Genomic DNA, 23,618 nt, shown 5'->3' with positions numbered 1-23,618 from the left:
GCTGCCTGTTTTCCTTAGTTTCTAACCCATTCTAAAATCTCTAAGCTGTGATGCCTGGGGTGGCTCAGTCGGTTAAGCATCTGACTTTGGCTCAGGTCATGATCTCGCGGTCCATGAGTTTGAGCCCTGTGGTGGGCTCTGTGCTGACAGCTCAGAGCCTGGAACTTGCTTCCGATTCTGTGTTTCCCACTCTCTCTACTCCTCCCCCCCTCATGCTTTCTCTCACTCTAAAAAATAAATAAACATTATTTTTTTTTTAAATAAATAAAATCTCTAAGCTAAGGAGAATAGCATCTTCAGATACCTCTGTCTCTTCCACTGACATATCTGTTTCTGTCTTCATATCTTTTATCTGATTCTCCCTCTGTGTCTTACCAAAACACACGTTACATTGACCACACCAAGAGGAGTTCCCCTTAATTTATTCACTTAGCAAAGTTCATTTTTTCTAAGTAAAATAACGTAATAGAGGATGGACATTTGGAGGGGTGCAGTAAATGCAAAATAAATAGTTTGTTTATTTACTTATTTTTTTGGTAGGGAAAAGAGTGACAATCAGGATCTACTACTCAAAAATTTGCCCCAGATACTAAGGAATTAATTGTAGGACCCTAGTTTTAATTTTTTTTAATGTTTATTTATTTTTGAGACAGAGAGAGACAGAGCATGAACAGGGGAGGGGCAGAGAGAGAGGGAGACACAGAATCTGAAACAGGCTCCAGGCTCTGAGCTGTCAGCACAGAGCCCGACGCGGGGCTCGAACTCACGAACCGTGAGATCATGACCTGAGCTGAAGTCGGATGCTTAACCGACCAAGCCACCCAGGCGCCCCGGGCCCTAGTTTTATAAGGAGTTTAAAAATTATCTAAATAGATCACATGAAAAAATACAGAATAGAATAGAATTTGAATCTTTTTTAATCTAGCAAGCTATAGAAAAATTAAAAAAAAAAAAAAAACCTTTACTTTTGAAGGTAGTCTATTTTCAAATTTAAAGTCCTACAAAGCAATATGAAATAATTCATTGTTCTTACCAAACTTACAAAAGCTCTTTTTCTTACCAAACCTAATATAATTGGGGGAAATGTCTGGCTACAAGTAAAACATTCTTTAGATCATGTTCAAAGCCTTGTTAACATTATACCCGAAACAATAGGTCATTTTGCCTCATTCATTTACTAAAATAGCCATTTACAAGTTAAGTAAATTTTGAGGTGAGCTTACATTTTCTTGTATTGCATGTTTTAGCGTAAGCTCAGTGGCAGGGGTACTATATCGATGATTAAGTTTTTATATAGCAACCATTGCAGGATAGTCTTGGTGCTTCACACATTTTTATAATTATTAACAATAAAAGAGGTGCATTTTATATGATGACATATAATGGGCATATAACAAATGCATACTTGAAGACGTTTAAAATCTTTATAAACCATCTCAATCAAGATAATGCAAACATTGTAGTCAATAGCTTGTGACTCTAATCCTGACAACCACTGATTTGATTACTCTAACTATAGCTTACATTTTACATTTTATACATTTACATTCTGTACATTTTATAAACGGAATCAGTATATGTAATTTTTTATATTTTGGCTGATTTCATTCATCATTCTGTTTTAAGATACACCCCCATGCATCACTGGTGGATTAATTATTTCTCAAAAATTCAGTTGCTTAAAACAACTATTATCTCAGTTTCTATGAGTCAGGAATCCATGGCTTTTTGGGTGTCTCTGATTCGGAATCTTTCATAAGGCTGTGATCAAGTTGTCCACTGGGATGCAGTCATCTCAAGGATAAATTATTCAAAAAATCCACATTCAAGTTCACTCTCATGTCTGTTACTAGGCTTCAGGTTCATGCTGGTATGGGCTGGAGACACCAGTTTTTTTTTTTTTTTAATTTTTTTTTAATGTTTATTTCTGAGACAGAGAGAGAGACAGAGCATGAGTGGGGGAGGGGCAGAGAGAGAGGGAGACACAGAATCAGAAGCAGGCTCCAGGCTCTGAGCCGTCAGCACACAGCCTGACGCGGGGCTGGAGCTCACAAACCATGAGATCATGACCTAAGCCGAAGTCAGTCACTCAACCAACAGAGCCACCCAGGCACCCCATGGAGACACCAGTTTCTTGCCATTCAAGCTATACAGGGATTCCCTTGCAGACAGCTTGCCTCTCTAGAAGCACCAAGAAAGAGAGTGAGAGCAATAGAGTTATAAATGACAAGAGTGGGCAAGTGTTACAGAAGCAAGTACCTTTTAGTAATCTATTTTTCAACATGACAACCCATCACTTTTACCTAATTAAGAGTTAACTATGTCCTACACACATAAGGAGAGGAAATGACATACATGTTTATATAGCTGGAGACGGCAATCATTATGGGTCATTCCAGTCTCTGTCCATTACAGGCTGCTCTCTGACACCCCAGTGATTCATATTCTTCCTACCAAATACACTCATCTTCACCCAAGGTCTGCACAAGTATCATCCCATTATGGGTTAATTCAAAATACAGGATCTCATTCTCTCATCCAAGTTCAGCTGTAGATGAGGACTTTTGGGGTATAAGTCCTTACGTTCACATCTTTAAATAAGTTCTTCTTGGTCTGTGGTTCTGTGCAAGTATAAAACATTTTATTTTCCCACCACACACATAATGATGGGACAGGCGCTAAAAACAACAAAACAAAAGAAAACAAAACACTATTCAAAAAGGATGAGGTTGGAGACACAAAGGATTCACTGCTCCATGGGACTTTGAAATCCAATCGAGCAAATACTAGAGGTTCCTTAATTAGTTCTTAGGATGTAGGAATAATTTTCATGAATCCACCTTCTGGATTCATTTTCTCTGTAGGCTGTGTTATTCTTCCATATTTTCTATAAAAGTTAGGATATGTGCACCGCTGAGTGGTTTTCTTGGCTGGTATCCCACTGTTAAATTTTGGAGATCAGTCTCTTCCAAAATTTTTGAAGAAATGTCCCTGTTACATCGCATCATTTAATTAAATTATCAAACTACATTAGAACATTTGTTAATTCAAGTTGCCATTAATCTGTGTGCGGGATCTATTTTGGGTTGTCTATTCTGTCCCTTTAATCTGCTCGCCTCTATTAACACCAGTGTTGTTTTCTTGTTAGACCTGAAATCAAATAGTTCAAATACGCCAATTATGCTCTTTTTTTCTCTTTTTAAAAATTTTTAATGTTTATTTATTTTTGAGAGACAGAGAGTAAGAGTGCGAGTGGGGGAGAGGCAGAGAGAGAGAGAGAGAGAGACAGAATCCAAAGCAGGCTCCAGGCTCTGAGCTGTCCACACAGAGCCTGATGTGAGGCTCAAACCCACAAACCACAAGATCATGACCTGAGCCAAATTTGGGCGCTTAACCTACTGAGCCACCCAGGTGCCCCTCTTTTTTGTCTAAAATTATTTTGGCTATTTATTTTAAGTCAATGGCAATTTTCATATAATTTTTAGAATCTGCTTGTTAATTTCTACTATTGATGGAATTTCATATACTCTATGGATCACTTTTAGGGAAAATGCTAATTTTATGGGTACTTCCAATTCTTGAGATTGCTTCTCTTATTTTTGTAAGCAATGGTTTGTGATTTTCAGTAAAGAGTTCTTCACACATCTTTATTTAAATTTATTCCTAATTTTTTAGGCTTTTCGATGCCGTCATAAATGATATTGCTTAATACCTTAATTTTATTTTTCTTTTATCCCTAATGTGCTGAATGTTGTATCATAAATGTACACTGACTTCTGTTAAATACCTCTTATGCATCTATTGAGATAACCATGTAATTATTTTTCTTAATTGTCATAACGTGGTTAAATTTGATTTGATTTTTAAACGTGATTTAAATTTGGTTATTGTTTGATTTTTGAATGTAAAACTTTTCATTAATATGGTAGACTCACTTGCTCATGGTATGCTATTCATTTTATATGATTCTGGATCCTATTTGCTAATATATCATTTAAAAAAATATGCCCTGCATTTCTCTAAAAGGTACCTATTTCCCTGGATTAATATCATACACTGTAAGTTTTTGTTCATTTTAAATTTATTGAGACTTGTATTATCAAGTATATGTTCTCTTGGTGAACTTTTCCTGTGTACTTAACAAGAATGTGTTATATGCAGTTGTCAGGCTTTGTGGTTTGTGAAGTCAGCTGGGTCAGATTGATGGATACCGCAAGTGTTTCTCTTTTTACAAGTTTGTGTATTTTCTCAGTTACTGATAGTGAGGTGTTAAATTTACCACCTCTGACTGTGTATTTCCATATTTCTCTTATTCCAATTTTTGATTCATGAATTTTTGTGTTCTATAATTAGGTCTATGTGTATTTAGGATTTTTCATGCTCTAAATGAATCACAAAATTCTCTCTTTTAACTCTTGTAATATACTATGCATTGATGTATATACTTTGTCTGATATTCATAAACTTGCTTTTCCAAGTTTATAGCTTGCTTGTATATCATTTTTCAGCTTTCAGCCTTATGCATTTTCATTTAAAGCACATTATTGTAGGGGCACCTGGGTGGCTCAGTCAATTAAGTGCCTGACTCTTGGTTTCGGCTCAGGTCATGATCTCATGGTTCTGGGACTGAGCCCCACCAGGCTCTATGCTGACAGCACAGAGGTTGCTTGGGATGCTCTGTCTCCCCCGCACTTCCCCTCCCCACCTGCCTTTCAAAATGTGTTGAAAGAATATCCTTCTTCTGTTAAATTGTCCTGGAATATATATTGAAAATCAGTTGACCTTAAAGGTATAGGTTTATTTTTGAACTCTCATTCCTATTCCACTGATTTGTACATTTATTCTGTCCCAGAACCATATGGTTTTGGTCACTATAGCTTTGTAGTAAGCTTTTATATCTATAATAGCTAGCCTTCCAACCTCATTCTTTTTCAATACTTTTTTTACACTATTTAGGTTACTTTCCATTTCCATATTAATATTTGAATAGCTTGTCAATTTCTACAAAAAAATGTGGGATTTTGGTAGATATTCCAATAACTAAATAGTGAAATTTTAATATTCTAATTTTTCAGCCAATGAACCAGTGGTGTTTTTGATTTAGGAAATTTACTTAGGAAATGCCTTTCATTTGTTGTTTAGTTTTTAGGAAGAGTTTATAGTTTTGAGTGTATAAGTTTGCTCTGCTTTTGTTAAATTTATTCCTAAACATTTCATTGTTTTGGATACTATTTTAAATTTCTTAAATTTCGGGTTCTTTACTGCTAGTTTATAGAAGTAAAATTTATATTTTTATATTCATCTTGTATCCTGAAACCTTGCTGAACTTTTCTTTAGCACTATTAATTTTTGGCACACTGATTGGTATTTTGTATATAAAAAGCCATGCCATGTACAAATAGAGATGCTTGTTTTCTTCTCTTCCAAATCTTTTTTTTTTTTTCCTTACCTCATTACCCTCACTACAACTTTCAGTACACAGTTGAATAGAAATGCCAAGAGTGGATATTTGGAGTGCTTATGATCCCCAGAGAAAAACTTCACTCTTTCACCATTAAATATGGTATTAACTGCTGTTCTATTACAGATGCACTTAATCAGGTTGAGGACATTCTCTTTTATTTCTAGTTGGTTGACTATCATAAAATAATGTTAGATTTTGCCAGATGTTTTTTTTTTCTGACTCTATGAGATAATCATGTAAGTTTTCTTTACAATGCTTATATTGTATCGTATTGATTGAGTCTGGTATGTTTTATGCAACCTTGCATTCTTGGCTAAATCATACTTTATCATGTGTGTATTTTTAAATATACAAAACATATATGTTTCTGGATTTGATTTGCAGATGTTTTGTTGAGGATTGTTGTACGTATAAGGTAAATTTGTCCATAGATTATTTTTTATTTTTTATTTTTTTAATGTTTATTTATATTTGAGAGATAGACAAAGTGAGAGCAAGGGAGGGGCAGAGAGAGAGGGAGTCACAGAGTCTGAAGCAGGCTCCAGGCTCTGAGCTCTCAGCACAGAGCCTGACGTGGAGCTCAAACTCACTAACCATGAGATCATGAACTGAGCCAAAGTCCAATGCTTAACCGTCTGAGCTACCCAGGCGCCCTCCTCTTTTGTGATATTTTCATCAGGTTTTGGTGTCAGTATTATGATGGCCTCATATAATGAACTGTAATCTACATCTCTTATTCTGTCTTTTGGAAAAGTTTAAGAAGGAATGATGATAATTATTTCACTGTTGGATGCAAATCACCAGTGAGGCTATCTCTTCCTGGACTTTTCTTCCTGAGTTTTTAATTGTCATTTTAGGATGTTGCTTTTCAAGACTACTGTATAACTTTGGGGGAGGGAGGGAGATGGAATTAAGGCACATTAAAATAGCATGGAGATTACTGTTCACACCAAGATTCAGCTTTTTTTCTTGCTTACATTCTCCCTGGAATGGTACAAGTCTTTGGTTACTTTCCAGAGATCTGAAAAGTTGATTCTTAGAATTCTAAGAATTGCCAGTAATCTCATTGCTTTTATGGAGAAAGTTCTAGAAATCCTTAGTCCACCTTTTTTTTGCTGAAGTCTCCAGTACATTTATATTTAATGTAATTATTGACAAGGCTGGTAGACATCCATACTGTTTTTGTTCTTGGATTGTCTGGTTTTTTGTACGTTAATGTTTCTTCCTACCTTATCTTAGTTTACTCACATTTTTAAAAATAATTCTTTTAAACTCTCTGTAGACTTTTTTTTCAGTTATTCATCACTTTATTAATGTGTAGTGTTTGCCACTAGTCCTAAACAATACACATAAATAGCATAGCAAAATCTGTTTTGGAATCCATATTGGACCACTTCACATGTGGCGCTTCTCATTTGCCACTGATCCCTCTGCCCACCTCACATTGGATACTTCTACTTTCCAACTTCCACTTTGCCATTCAAATATTCCCCTTCACAATTGGAGTTCCAGTAAGACAGTGTGCTTTCTTCCCACTTCATTTTTTTCTCCCTCTGTCATATCTTTTAGTCAAATCACCTAATAAAACTCATCTTACAATGCTGTTAATTTTGCTTTAAATAATCAGTTGTATGTTTACACTGAAAATTTTAACTCATAGTCTTTAAAATATTTACCTCTTCACTGACCACTTTTAGATCTCATCCCCGCCAGTCTCTGAGCCAAGTTTCCTCCTGTATTATTTGAGTGTCTTACCTCTTTTTAAATATTTATTTTTTATTTGATATCATTTAATTTTTTTAATGTTTATTTGTTCTTGAGAGAGAGAGACAGAGCATGAGTGGGGGAGGGGCAGAGAGACAGAGGGAGACACAAAATCCAAAGCAGGCTCCAGACTCTGAGCTGTCAGCACAGAGCCCAACGCAGGGCTTAAACTCACAAACTGTGAAATTATGACCTGAGGTGAAGTCGGACACTTAACCAACTGAGCCACCCAGGTGTCCCTGACATCTTTCAATGTATCATGAATTCTTTATGAAAATTCCTCTCATCATATTTCATTCTTTAATAACATTTATTGAAAAAAAGGATGCGTTGGGTGTTGGGGCCGTAGGAGTGAGTGAAACGTGGCTGCTGTCCTCAATGAGAATCAAGTGAATTGGGAGATGTGGGGCATTTCACTGGAAATGAACCATAAAATGGTAACTGCTGAATGATAGGTAAGCTAGGGATTCTTTTACATCACAAAGGAAAGACAGCGTATTTGGATGAAAAATTGAGGGACAACTTCACAGAAGATAGGAAATGACTTACTTCTGGTCAAGTAAATAGAAAATATGTAGTTTGAGGAAATCACGTGTGGAGAGTAGGCACATTAGAGGCCAGATAATCCACGTTAGTTTGACTAAAATTCGATGTGAATAGTGAAGTGCCTGAAGATTAAATCACACACGTAGACAAGCGCCCAGTGAGGATGTCTGCCATCTGAAGGCTGTGGTACATTCTCGTGTTTTATTTAAGAAAGGATAAAATCACATTTTAGAAATAACACACCGGACTCTAGTGTAAATGCAATGTGCGTGGAACAGAAACAGGAAGAGAGGTAATGAGACCACTCAGGGGAAACTGCAATAATCTCAGAAAGTAGGAGAGCTTGGATGAACTCTGGTAACTGTCGGAGAGAAGGGGTGGGGGTGAGGGGATTTTTAAAGAAACAGATTCACAAGAATTTAGAAAGTTTTCGGTGAGGAGAAGTGGAAAAATAAAAATCATCATTAGTGCATACAAGGCCATGTCGAGTGTCTGAGAGGGTTATAGCTCTGGTTATTCAATCTGAGAAGAAGAGAGAAAGTCAAGAATGAGGTCAGAGCTACAGCTGAGTAAATTGGACTTTATGATTCAAACATTTCAATAGCATTCCATTCTGAAAAGCTTAACTGAGAGGAAAATTGTATACAATAACAGACTACAGAATTTTTATTTCAACATGCAGAGTTATATGTATGTATCTCAGGGTTGAGTAGTCCTTATGTCACAGAAAAACTTAGCAAGACACTTTGGACTGTAGCCCTATTGTGTCTCAGTCCACAGTTTCTCTCCATTAAAAAAGCTTCCGTATTTCCATGTCTTGAATTTCCAAAGTTAGGAACCAATATTTGAGAGTTCTGCATTCTGCTCCCTTGTGTTGAGTTAGCTTTATCATGTTTTTAAATTAGCCTTCTCCTCAAAAAAAAAAAAAAAGTTGTTCAATAACTGGGTGGTTTTGGGTAACCTTAGAACAATTTATATTATGTGATAGGATTAAATCCACAACAGATGAATAAGGAAAATGTTTGATGAGAATTATTATTTTTTTTAATGTACAACTTTTATCCTTTGATAGAAATGGGAAAACAGGAATACAGATGGAGACTTTGAGTCCTTTCCTCTGGGAAAACTTCCAAGCAAGGAAAAATTACTTTCACCTCATGCTTCTATCAGAACTGTCCCTACTCTGGATCTGTTGCTCTTTCTTGCTCACTGCACTAAAAACTTCTTGAAGGCAAGGGACCCTGTCTGATTTATATCAACACATTGTTTGATACATAGTAGGGATGCAGTTTTTTCTTCCATCCTGTTACAGTGCCTTGGTTTTAAGCCTAGAAATAAACACATGGACCATGTTGATAGAGACCAAAAGAATAACTGAATAGAGATGTAGGGGGCTTACATGAGGGACACAGGAGGTAGGCAGGGATATCAAAAAATTTCAAGACACACTTCAGGAAAACAAGACAACCATTCCAGGAAGCATCACCTACCAGTGCCTGGGCAACTTAATGCAATAGCCTGGGAGTTGTACCTACATTCAAGATAGAATGTAGCAACCTGAGGCATGGCAAATAAGATAGATAGATAGATAGATAGATAGATAGATAGATAGATAGATAGATAGATAGGCAGATAGATAGATAAATTCGTAAACATCTCAGAGTGAGAATCAAGCAAAGGTTAGACCCTATGCATGGAAATGAGATGCTGCCTGAAATTTTCTAAAGATTCTTGTGGCTTTGAGAATGGGTTGCCACATATTGTGTCTTTTCTCCATTATTGGCCCAGATAAAACCCAGAAGTGTTCTTCAGTAACAACGGGGATATATATACTTAAAAAGTAATAGATATTTATTCAGTCAGTTAAACTGAAAGACATAAAAGGAAATTGACTGGCTCACTGCGGTGTATGCTTTTTTCTGCCCTCCATCAAGCCTCAGTGGCTTAGATTATAATGTATCCTACTCCATACATCCATGTTAATAAATATGAATATACTGTACATGTAATTTTTGTTATTTATACTTTAAGTAAGATCTCAGCTTCTATATTATTACACAGCATGGCTTTCCCATCCACAACAAATTATAGATAGTTCTTCAGAGCTAGCATATTCATATTATTATTTTAATGGTAATTCATTATTTATAAAATAATCCCCCTCCAGATGGACTTTTAGATTTTTTTTTTTGCCTCTGAAATAATCATTATTATTCCTATATAAAATACCCTTATCCACAGATGTTTTAATTTCTCTTGTTAAAACAAGACACTGGTGTGCTTGGTTTTCCTTCTACCTGACTAGGGGCTCTTTATCTTTCTCGTCCCTCTGGCTTTTTTTTTTTTAATGTTTTATTTATTTTTGAGAGAGTGCAAGTGGGGGAGGGGCAGAGAGAGGGGGGACAGAGGATCAAGAAGCAGGCTCTGCACTGACAGCAGCGAGCCGGATGTGGGGCTTGAACTCAAGAACCACGAGATCATGACCTGAGCCGAGGTAGGACTGAGCCACCCAGATGTCCCCCTCTGGCTTTTTAATTTTGAAGCACTACAGGTTTCAGTCCTCAGTTCTTCCCTTTGCACCTATGTTTATTTCATTGGTAATCTCATCCTGTTTCATAGCTCTAAATACCACCTTTGTGCTGGCTGTCTCCCAAATTTATAAGCCAACCATATTTGTCTTTGAACTAGAGACTGCATATAAAAAATGGCCTCTACATCTCTACTGAGATCGCCAATAGAAATACCAAGATTAGCATGTCAAAATTCAATTCCTGACCTTCCCCTTTCTATTTCGTGTACCTGTATCCGTCCACATCCCATTTGATTAAATTCTGAACTCTTCATAACTATAGCCAAGCACCTAATATCTGTGCTTGAATTCTCCTTTTTCATAAATCCTATACTACTCCTTTAGGGAAACTTTGTGTGCTCTTTCTTTTTAAAATGTGTGTCCAGCATCACTGGGATAGAATTGAAATATAGTATTGTATAAGGTTAAGTATACAATGTGTTGATTTGATACACATATATTGCAAAATGATTAGCATTATAGCATTAGTTAAAACCATGTCACATAATTACCATGTCTTTTTTAAAAAAAAACATTTAATGTTTATTTATTTTGAGAGAGAGACAGAGTGTGAATGGTGGAAGGGCAGAGAGAGAGGGAGACAGACTCCAAAGCAGGCTCCAGGCTCTGAGCTGTGAGCACGAAGCCTGACACGGGGCTCGAACTCACTAACCGCGAGATCATGAACTGAGCGGAAGTCAGATACTTACCCGACTGAGCCACCCAGGTGCCCCTACCATGTCTTTTCTGTGGTGAGAACATTGAAGGTCTGCTCTCCTAGCATCTTTCTCATACACAATACAGTATTGTTAACTATAATCGTTCTGCTGTGCATTAGATCCCCAGAACTTACTCATACCTGGGAGTTTGTACTCTGACCATCACCTTCCCTTCTTCTGCACTCCTCGGTCCTGGGAATACCATTCATTCTACTCTGTGTTCTAAGAGTTTGACTTTTCAAAATTCCAGAAAAAAAAGTGACATCATACAATATTTGTCTTTCTCTGCCTGACTTATTTCACTGAATATAATGCCCTCAGTATCCATCTGTGTTATTGCAAATAGTGGAATGTCCTTCTTTCTCATGGCCGAATACTATTCTTGTAGGGGTGGGGGAAGTGCAGTGGGTGTATATATATTTCCTTTATCCATTCATCTGTTAATGGACACTCAATTTGTTTTCATTTCCTGGCTATTGGGAGTAATTCAGCAATGAACATGGAGCTGAAGATAGCTCTTTGAGATAATGATTTCATTTCCCTTGGATTATATACCCTGAAATTGCTAGATCTTTTAGTAGTTGTATTTTTTCACGTTTTTGAGGAAACTTCATACTGTTTTCCATAGTGGCTGCACCGATTTTCATTCCCACCAAGAATGCACAAGGGTTCTCTTTCCTCCACATCCTCCCCAATAACTGTTACCTCTTTTTTGTTTTTAATAATATCCATTCTAACAGGTGTGAGGTGATATCTCAGGGTGGTTTTGCTTTGCATTTCCCTGACGGTTAATGATGTTGAACACCTTTTCATGTACTGTTAGCCATTTGTATATCTTCTCTGGATAAAAATGTCTGACAGATTTGGTTTTGTTATTGGTTGTGTGAATTTTTGATATGTTTTGGATATTAACACCTTATCAGACATATAATTTGCAAAGATTTTGTCCTATTCCCTAGGTTGCCTTTCCATTTTGTTGATGGTTTTATTTGCTATGCAAAGGCCTTTTATTGTGATATAGATCCTCTGGCTTATTTTTGCATTTGGTGTTGCATTTGTCCCAAAATATATTCACGAATACTCCATTTCTTGTCACTTTCACCAGCGCCTGGTCCGTGCTGTCATCCTCAGTCAGCGTGTTACCAAAGCAGAAGTCTATCAGTTCTCCCTGCTTTCATTTTTGTTCCTCTACTTTCTATTCTCAGTAATGAAATGGACGTGATCCTTTTGAGATGTAAATCACTTATGATGCTCCTCTACTCAACACTATCCAGTTTCTCTTTTTTCTTGTGCAGTGGTCCTCCATGATCTTCCTTCCAGTTATAGTACCCCTACATCCATAGAGGATACGTTCCAATACCCCCAGTAGATATCTCGGAGAGTACCGAACCCTATATATACTATGTGATTTTTTATACATACGTACCTGTAATAAAGCTTATAAATTAGGCACAAGGGATTAATCACAATAACTAATAGAACAATAATAACAAATATGCTGTAATACAAGTTGCGTGAATGTGGATATGGTCTCTCAAAAAAATATCTTGTACTCTACTCACACTTCTTATTGTGATGTGGGAGGATGAAATGACTGCGTGAGGAGATGAACTGAGGTGAACGACGTGGCCGTTGTGATGCATCATTAGGCTACTCTTGGTCTAGTGATGATACATCAGAAGGAGGACCATCTGCTTCTGGACCACAACTGACAGTGGGCAACTCAAACCAGGGAAAGGGAAACCACAGAGAAGGGGAGACTACTGTATTTCTCTGATGTCTTCTGCAACTCTCCTCTGTCCATGCAACTCTGGTCACACTGGCTTCCTCACTCTTTCTGGAATTGCTATTCATGTTCCTAACTTGACCCTCTTGCTTTTTCTGTTTTCCCTGACTATAATGCTTTTTCCTATGATACAAACTTGGCTCACTTACCTTACCTCCTTCAAAAATTTATTAAAATGTCATCTTTTTAATATGCCTTCTCTGATTCCTTTATTAGACTTTATTGTTGCTATCACAAATTATTGCAAAATCAGTGCCTTAAAACAACACAAATTTATTTTCCACCAGTTTTATAGGTCAGAAGTTCAACATAGTTCTCACTGGTCTAAAATCAGGGTGTGAGGAGAGCTTCATTTCCTCTAGGGAACAGTCCATTCCTTGCTTTTCCCAGCTTCAAGAGGCCTCTCTTAGGTCTTGCATGATGATTTTTACATTTTAGAACCAGCAATGAGGTGCTCACTCCTTCTCACACTTCCATTTTCTCTCTCTCTCTCAACCAGCTGGGATCAGGTCTTCCCTTGTAAGGACTCATGTGATCAGAATTGTCCCAGCTAGAGAAACCAAGGTAATCTCCCTGTCTTAAGGACCTTGACCTCAATCACATATGTGAAGTTCTTCATACCATGTAAAGTAACATATTCACAGGCTTCTAGAATAAAGACATAGACATCTTTGAGGGGCCAATGTCCTGCCTAGCATACTCCCTTATTTAATATTGGAATCTCTCTACACCTTCCCATTCACCTCTGATATTTCTTTCTCTCTCTCCTTTTTAAGTGGGGATCTTGTCACTTTCTAACACTATATATATATATATATATGAATCTCCACATTAGTGATGTATTTAACTACTGAGTACCAGGACTGGAACATAGCAGATGCTCTAAAAACATTTGTTGGATATATACTTCTAATAGTGATTGCTAGATTAAATTATAAGCTTACATTTTATTGTCAGATACATTTTCTAAATGTTTGAAGCCATTCCCATTTCAATTTTCCTTCCCTCCCCTTTCTCTATGCATCTACTGCTTTCTGATTTGAACAAAGGGCTAAAATGAACAGTAATGACAGAGTTTTAAGGGGGATGAAATGACAACCCCTGTGAATATGTGGATAGTGGTTTGGACCAGTATTTGGGGCCGGAATTGTACTAATGTTAGTACACTCTGAGATTTTTTTTTTTTTTTCTTTAAAACCAGCTTCCAGGGCCATCTCTTTCTCAGCTAGACCCTAATTGGCAGATGAAAGAACAGAGATTAACTCTGATATCAGAGAATAGGTCCTCCTGTGCCTTATATATCTCATTCCAACTTTAATCGATTGGCTCGTTTTTGAGGGTTTCCAACACTTAAAAGTGAAATTCTCAACCACTGACTTACCTCCTGCAGTGCCCCAATATTTGGCACACCCAGATGGGGCTCTCTAGAGGATATCTGAAGGATATGGAATTATACAACTCAGTCTTCAGAGATATAGATTTTTTTTTATCTTGTACGTTAATACCCTTAATCTGGGGTTCAGGGGATATAATAAACACGTGCTGCCTCCTGTTCTTTTCCCTCTTCCTCCTCGTTCATTAGCTTCCTTCTCTGAGAATACTGATTAAGAAGTTAAAAGTGAAAAACTGAAATTCAACAGGAGGCTTTTGCATGTTGGCAAAGAGCTCTGATGTTTCTGGTTCAACAACCACACCTATTTCCTTACTCTCACCTAATTTCTTAACCTTTTAATTAATTGACATTAAGTATGTGGTTGAACAGAGTACTTCATCACTATTTCTAATGTAACTTTGTTGCATATTAATTGATGCATAATTAAAACTGATGGTTCTGTATTTTTCTTGCACAAGATAGATATGTTAGTTACCAAGAGACTACTATGATTTGAAATGTTTTTTCCTCTTTACGTCAATTACTTATTAACAGTTCAATTGAATTTTGTTTCATCTACTTATTGTTTGAAATATAACACGTTGTGGAATAAAGGGTGCATAATAAATTTTAATAATATGTATTTCATGTGATCCTTATATTGCATCATTTTATGTGTTGGAAAAATAATCATAGTGGGATTACTATACAATGTTTACTGCTGGCTTCCCCTGGAATGCTGTAAAAATAAGTTTCCTACTCATAAAAAATATATATATAAAATATGTAGTTCAAAATATTATCGTTTTAAGTCAGTGACCTATCTTTTTAACATGGCTTGAAGTCTTCACTAAAAGCAACTTTTGAAATTAATTGCTCTGCCATCATCTTCTTAACCTTTTAAAGTTATTCTTCCCTAAGGGATAGAATATTATCTTAGTGAAGAACTCTGTAGTTGGAGTGAAAGCTATAAATTTTTAGGTCCTGATCCGAATGTGGTCCAGGGTGAATAAATAGTTTTCCAGGGGGAACTCATGTGAGTCATATTAGCTTTCCAAGTGCCATAGGTTTCTACTTAACATAAGAAAGAGACAATTTATTAAAATCATGCCAGAGAAGTGGTCATTTTGCTTTACTTGGGTGGTTTCATTTTCTTTCTTCATTCTCCTCCCCTTTTCTGTTTTCTAAAGAGTAGTTCATTAACCCTACTTTATGATGTGATCACATACACGAGCATTGTCCCTTCTTGCTTTAGGACAATATTGTAACATCTGTCCTTCAGCATAAAAAATATCACTCACTTTGCAAAATCTCATGACTCGGAAAGTATACTGCTACCACTGTGTGTTATAAAACCCTGCCACTGTTTTCTCTCTGTTATTCCAAACTGTCTGCCAAAAAGAGTTCAATACTGATGACTAACATCAACTTTGTCTCCCAAATATTTTTACATGTCAATGTACAATATGATGAAAATCTCTCTTAAATAGCATAAGAGCTAGCTAATCTTACAACATCATATTTTGCTGTTGCTAAGTCAGCTCCGTGTCTATATCCAGAGTATTTCTACTGCATGTGCCCTACTTCCGCTTCTTTCCTTTGATGTTTTATTGTTGCCCACACTCAGAGACAACACATTTCTCTCTTGGTTATCCATATTACTTGATTGTCTGCATCAAAGAGCTTCCTGTCCCTATTTTAAGATTACCCCCACTACTACCACCATTCCTGCTCAGCCATTTCATTCATTCATTCACTCACTGATGCATCATCTGTTGCCTTAAAAAAACGAATATAAAACATGCTCTTCCAGATATTAAAGCTGACTTATTAAGCTGATTTTTCTCTATAGCTGGTTTTTCTCTAAGGCTCCATCTCTGTTACAAAGGATGTATTCCAGACCAAACTGAACATTTGGAAATGGGTGTACGATAGATGAGGGGTCATCCTGAGAGTGGGTTACTTTGTTGTTTCACAAATGTTGATCATCCTAATCATATGAGCTATTAATTTGCCTACATGCTATTGTAGTAGCTTCCCGTCAGTGTTAACATAAAGACTAGTCATTCCAAGAGTCAGCTAGGCCCGCTGAGATATTTAAATACTCCATTATTGAAATGATTATCTGCATTATTGAAACACTCAAGATAAGCATTGTCAACACCTTATAAAATTCAAATACATGTTTGCAACATTTTAATGTAACTTCTACTATGTTATCAAATATTATAAATACTGCTAAATTACCATTCACTGATTTTATTGCACGTCTATTTTCAAGTCAGACATAATTTCTGAAATATTTAGGCTAAGTTGTTTGTTAAATATAAACACTTTATGTGGAACCAGATTCAAGTCTTAAAATCTAAGGACATAAAATTACTGACATTTTCTCTCTTACCTGAATTGCTTACCACAACCTACATAAAGCATAGAGTGTGTTATATTTTTCATAGTGCTTTAAGTTGACAACTTTACTGTTTCTTTTATATACTTTCATTGCAAGTCTACATATATAAGGCCATTCTTTAAATATGACCAACTTTTGTAATACAAACTTTTAACACAAAATGAAATAATATCAAAATAACCTAAGAACATAGAAGAATATAAAAATATATCCTGATGATAAAAGTCAATCATCACCATCGCTGTCTTTCTGAAATTAGATGGTAGAACTACAAGACATTTCCCCAAAAGGGTTTTAATTTCATTATATAGACTTATAATTAATGTATAGTATAACAATAGCTAATAAGACTGTCTAATGTTTCACTTCATAACAAGAGATTTTGAGAAAAGGTTTTAAAACCATTTGTTTAAATGAATTTGTTGCTCTGTTTGGGTCACGGATTAAAGCAAAGTTGGAGACTGAAACAGGCCACTCTGTTGATATTTTGCAGGTGTATCTGCTTCAGAAATGATAAAATTTTCTTCTAGATGCTAAAAAGATATGGCAAGAAACCAAAAGAAATGACTAAATACATTTCCATCCATGCATGCAATTGTCTCCACACAACTCATGCTGCATTCTTCTTTTAGTTGTTAATTTACTAATGAAGTGTGAATCTTTGAAAGCTGTGTTTTTCATACATTGCTAATGCATTTTTATTCATCTTTATAAAAGCTCCAAAAAATCAGGTTTGAAAAGATAATGATTTATGGAATCTTGCTAGGTGATTCCCATCAGAATTTGTCCCTGTTTACGCCTTATGTGTTTTCAAGAAAGATATAAGATTATTTGGGATATGCTACAATTTATATTCAGTTGCCTTCATTTTACCATGGAATAGTCCTTTTGTCATAGTTTATTATATTTTTCTATATTTTCTCTTTTTGAAAACGTCTTCTAAGGGTTCAGAGACTTTAAAATAATCCTTGAAAACGTTCTCTTTATTATGGTAAGAAATCTAAAACTTAGGCGAACAAGGTTATATTTTTTCAATGTTTCCAAGTGTCACAATTGAGCAAAAGGTGAGTAGTTGAGGTTAGGTTACCAGAAAGATGTCATATGAAGGATAACTTCAGATCTCTCAAGAGAAACAATTCTTCAAATAGATGTGTGAGATTTAAGAAAAATTGTGGTTATTTCTAGCTAGAAATATAACAATGGCACTTATGCAAAGATGGCAGAAGTTACAATAGATTAAGAAGTATGAATCACATGCAGGTTAAAAGCATTTCCTGATGCTTAAATGACAAAAAAATGGTTTATAATTATCTTAATATGTATTTACCTTTCTTATTAAATACTTCTTCTCTAGTGAAATGTTCCTTTTGTAATATCTATTAGTATAATATTCCACTTTTATTTTAATAAATGAGAATTCATTAGTGTATTTCTATTAGTTACAAATTAGGACCATGTATTGATTAAATCAAGCACTCCTATTTAAATTTTGAGTTAAAGTTTTATAATAATAATAATAATAAAAAATTATTCTGTGTTTTCTTTCATTCTAAATCTGAACAATTAATCTGGAATATATATATATATTTTTATTTTTTCACATTATAATATTAATTTCTCTATAACAAATAAGTGCCTCTTTTGTGGAAGTTTTTAATAATTTGAATCTCATCCTGCCATATATTCTTTTTTCTTTTTTTTAAATTTTAAGTTTGAAATAAAATGCCAAACAATTAATATAAAAAGTCATTATTCCTGGAAGTATTGCGGGCAACAGTGATTTCCTGGTAATTTCTTTATCCAATTCCATTCTGTGTAGTTAATGCAGTGGTGATTTACTAGATGACATCAAGGGTTATTGTTTTTTATTTAATGACTATTGCTTATTAATTTCTCTTAAATTGATTATTGGATTTCTTAGATAGATCATGATAAAAGATATCTATATCAATACCAATTAGAGAAAAACTGCAGAAAAGGATATGATTATAGCACCATGTGGTAGACTGTGAAGGTAAGAAAAGTTATAACCAAACTAAGTTCAAAATTATGGATAATTTTCAGATAACACGACGTGAAGCTGGAATATAATTTCACACTAAAGTATTTCATTTTTATGTGACAGTTGCACTCCAATTCTGACAAAGGCGATGGGTCTGTCAAGTACATCCTTACTGGAGAAGGTGCCGGAACTATATTTATCATCGATGACACCACCGGTGACATCCACTCAACGAAAAGCCTAGATAGAGAGCAGAAGACCCACTATGTGCTTCACGCCCAGGCTATCGACCGACGAACAAACAAGCCTCTTGAGCCCGAGTCCGAGTTCATAATCAAAGTACAAGACATCAATGACAATGCTCCAAAGTTCACAGATGGACCATACATCGTTACTGTGCCTGAAATGTCAGATATGGGTAAGAAAAAGCATTATTCACTTTAGCAGTTAATATAGTTTTGAGAATCCAAATGATCATCTTTTGAAAACCAGTTTTTAACTTTGTGTGTGGGTGTGTGTGTGCGTGGAGAAATCCGAAGAAATTTCAAAACATCTTAATATTTACACGTGGCCTAAAATATTAAAGGATATTGGGTCTAGATGGTATGTTATTTATTAAAATTAATTTCTGAATGCTAAAGTAGAGGTAATCTTAGGTATCAAGAAAACATCATTAATGGGGAGACATCGGGAATTCTTGCTTAATTGACAGGGTTTTTTAGTCATGTAAATTCTTTATTTATATTGCTACAGAGATATCAACATACTCAAGGTGACAGTTTGCATAAATAAAAATAGACACCATAATGTTTGAGATATTTTACTACATGTCTTTTAAGATTGCGGTTTATGGGGGGTGGAAGGGAGGGGAGGGTGGGTGATGGGTATTGAGGAGGGCACCTTTTGGAAGGAGCACTGGGTGTTGTATGGAAACCAATTTGACAATAAACTTCATATATTGAAAAAAAAGGAAATATAAAAAAAAGATTGCAGTTTATGACCCAATTATAACAGCATTAAAAATGTAAATAATAGCTACATTATTCAATAAAATTTTTTAGATACTCATAAGCATTTACAAAGCTTATTTATCTTAAAACGTAAAACAACCCTTAAAGGATTTTTTCCTTTTTGCCTCTGATGTAGCTAACAGTTGATGTCAGACACTTAAATCTTAGTTGCCATCAAGTGTAGACTCAGTTGAATCCATAGAAGTTTTGATCAGGGGCGAAGAGGAAATTGGATATTTTGAATGTTGACTGTGAGTTCTGCAGAAAATCTAAAATCAATCAGCCCAAAACAACCAGTTAGGTTCGCCAGGACTGGAGACTACAAGTCGTCAAAGCAGTTGTGGTAATGATCACTGAAACAGCATCAAGGAGTATTTATTGAGCACTTACTATATGTCAGGCATTGCATGCCATGTGTAATAATTTCATGCTTGTATCATCATGGACAAGGGCGACATTGTGGTTCTCCTTTTACAGAGGATGAAATTGATACATAGAATTACATAATTTGCCCAAGATCACATGGTTAGTAAGAAGTGAACCTAGAAAAGATTTCTAAGCCAGACAGAGGTTCAGCTCTTAAGTTCCCATTTTTTTTAATATAGTTACAAATTTAAAACCTGGTTTAAGCTATTTATGGAATAATTATAAGAAAAATAGTGGATGTTCCAGAATCTGTACAGCTTATTGAGCCAGGGGTGGGGTCTCCTTCTTGCCATATGGGGATAGATTTGATGTTATTTTGTTTTTGTTTAAAGGATTGGGTTCAGGGATGGCTACATACCATAAGGAAGAAAATTCATCCTAAATTGCCTGAGTAAGGGAATAGACATTTATTTATGCTAGTAATCTAATCTTTAGGGAGTCCAACGAGAATATGCTTTTGAAAAAAAATTCCCTAACACCTCCAAAATATGTACATTAGATACATATAGTGTGAATAAAGACAACGGACAGTTTCCAGGTAGATATGTGTGCCAAAAGTTGAAAAATCTTTGTGACACAGATGGCTGGAGAGTGAAGCAAATGAAAGTGTCAAGAAATGGAAAGTAACCCCATTAACTGAGCTAAAGAGTGGGGCTCAGGTGGAGGACCAGATGTACTCGTGATGCTGACACAATTGAAATAGTGTGATTTTCTCCACACTTGAGGACAAGGTAAATGGGAAATAAATCAATGATTAAACTCTAAAAAACCTAAAACTTTGAATCTGCTAATGAAAACACAAGAACTAAAATAAATAAATAAATAAATAAAGACGTAGACGAAGGACTTTTCAACGTAAGATAAGAATGCAATAACCAATAATCAAGAAGACATGAATTTAAATGAATAAGCATTTGAAAACATAGCCATCAAATAATAAAACTAATCTGAATCAAAAGAAAAATGAACTCAAATACTTAAAAACCTTCATGGCGGACAGAGGACTATTTTGTATTACATAAGAATATTTTTTTAATAACAAAAATTCATTAGAACCAAATAAGAAAATGGGGAAATCCCATTAGCAGGAGAGTCACAAGAAAAAGAAACACGTGTTAATTATCCACAGAAAAAACTCAAATTTCACTAGTAATTTAAGAAACCACAAAGGAGGAGGAGAAACCAGTGTTCACCTACCAAAGTATGCAAGCCTGATAATTCACAAAGTTGTTAAAGTTGCAGGACGGTTAGCAGAAAGGTGAATTCCCATAGTTTGTTTTCTGTTGTTTTGTTTTGGATGGCAATTTAACAATATCTTTCAACATTTTAAGGAGAACATATCCGTTTGTTGGACAATCTCTATTATAGAGAACTATTTTATGGATGTGTTCAGATGGTTATACAAAGATATATGTGAAAGGATGCCCATTATGGTATTATTCATAATAATACACTTAAGGTCCACTAATAAGGAAGTTTTCAAATCAATGACTCTTCAAACATAAACAGTTTTCTTATGTAGCCTTAAAATGAATGAATTTGCATGTATATACATGCTGAAGATCTATATTGTTTTAGTGAGAAAAAAAGTTTTCAGAAAGGCATGTGGAATAAGCTACAGTTTATTCTAGAAAATAAGGATGTGTTGTGCAGTATATGGGCACATAGGGCATATCTGAAAGAAACCCACATAGTGGTAAGGGTGATTACTTCTAAAAACGGGTTGTGGGCTTTATTTGCTATGAGAGTAATGCATTCTTCTTTATTAGAAACTACATATACATATAGATGTTATTTATAGAGTGATAATAAAAACTGAAATGCAGGCTTGTGATAAAAACATTTATGTTTAAAAAACATTTATGGTGCCTGATAAAATCATTGTTTTTATCATATACTCATTACTTAATTTGTGGATCATCCTGTCATAAGAAAAAAAAATCTACTGTTTTGTATCTCTTTAATTCTTGAGAGAGAGAGAGAGAGAGGAAATAAAGGCATTTTATGTGCTAAGAACTGATAGTGGCTAGTAATAAAATGTTAAAAAAATGGAAGGAAGGAAGGAAGGAAGGAAGGAAGGAAGGAAGGAAGGAAGGAAGGAAGGAGAAACATGTCCTTAAATTTGAACAGGCTACAGACATATAAACGGAAAATTTAAACATAGTGTGTGATTAGCAAAAATGTAAGGGAACCATAAAGTGGAAAGTCCAGCTTGCAAACTTAGAGAAGACGTCCTCAAATAATTTTACATAGTGTGCATGGGTTTGTAAATAGACAAGGGAAAAATTAAAAGGGCATTACACATAGAAGACACAATAATGGAAAATACTCTTTACTCTTATCTTCCCTATGGGTTTATGGTCTACTTAGGGTTGTATGTGTACGTGCGTGAGTGTGTGTGTATGTTGTTAAGGGGGAAATTAACAGGATTGTCGTACAAATGATGAATTCCTTTCACAGCGCAGCAGACTATGCTATGAGAATACAGAGAAGGCAGCACACGAGATGTCCTGAGTGTGCAAGTATTTATCAGATTACTGTTTCTTGTACATCTATAGTACTAAGGGATGTTCAGGGAGCCCTCTGACTATGCTGTGTGCTATGTGACCACTGAGCAAAGCACAATGTGGTTGTATGATTCTTGTCAGTGGGTAATAATCAGCAAAGTCTGCGGCATTCTGAGTGGTTTCATAAAGAAATATACAAAACAAACTAGAGTGGTTGTCACTGCATGTTTTTCAATGTAATGTTTTTCTTTACCTCTTTGGTTTATATCATTGAGTTTCAGCTATTACATAGAGAATCATCTCTCTCTACATCAGAGTTTTTCAACCTTGCCACTAATTGATGTATGAGACTGGATGATTCTTTGCTGTTCTGTGTATTATAGGATATTCAGTGGCATCCCTGGCTTCCAAACTTTATATGCTTAGTACCCTCCCTTCTGTTACCACCATATCACAGTGTCTTTAGACTTTGCCAAATGCTCTCAAATCCCCCCTCTGGGGGGGTACTTTTTTAAAGCATTTCAAAATAGAAACATGAATTGGAGAATATGATATTTGTTAAATTTATAGTCACTTCCAAAGAGAATCTCATATGGTTACAATGTTCAGATCATATATTTTATGACCAAAAATGATTCTATCTGCTTAGGTCAACAATTTTCATGTTTTTTTCCTTAAATGTTTATTTATTTTGAGAGAGAGAGAGAGAAGGAGAGAGCGAGAGAGGAAAAAAAAAAAAAAACACACACACACACAAGCCAGGGAGGGGCAGAGAGAGGGAGAGAAAATCCCAAGCAGGCTCTGTGCTGACAGCAGAGAGCCTGATGAGGGACTCAAACTCACGAACCCTGAGATCAGGACCTGAGCCAAAATCAAGAGTCAGAGGCTTAACAGACTGAGCCACCCTGGAGCCCCAGCAATTTTCATGTTTAATATTAATTGCCATATTCAAATGCACTATATTGTGAAAATAATGAGGTATACCACTGAATAAAGTTAGGTCGTTTGTGCTTATAGAAAAGAAGTATAACAGTGTGGCTTCT

General features: G+C 35.5%; 1 protein-coding gene across 7 annotated transcripts in view; it reads left to right on the top strand.

Moving 5' to 3' along the window:
- Positions 1–23,618, top strand: part of CDH18 (cadherin 18) — a 992,712-nt gene that overhangs the window by 723,170 nt on the left and 245,924 nt on the right. For all 7 annotated transcript variants that reach the window (XR_008423672.1, XM_019450749.2, XM_019450750.2 and 4 more), the window contains one exon: positions 18,756–19,050. Coding sequence is in view for 6 of the 7 variants with exons in the window: in XM_019450749.2 (XP_019306294.1) it covers positions 18,756–19,050 (295 nt within the window). In the remaining variant the exon portion in view is untranslated. The remainder of the gene's footprint in view (positions 1–18,755; positions 19,051–23,618) is intronic.

The sequence above is a fragment of the Panthera pardus genome, unplaced genomic scaffold, assembly GCF_024362965.1.
Source record: "Panthera pardus isolate Hobbes unplaced genomic scaffold, ASM2436296v1 HiC_scaffold_2, whole genome shotgun sequence".
NCBI lineage: Eukaryota > Metazoa > Chordata > Mammalia > Carnivora > Felidae > Panthera > Panthera pardus.
Note: the sequence above shows the minus strand (reverse complement) of the source record. Positions and strands in the feature narration are given on the sequence as shown.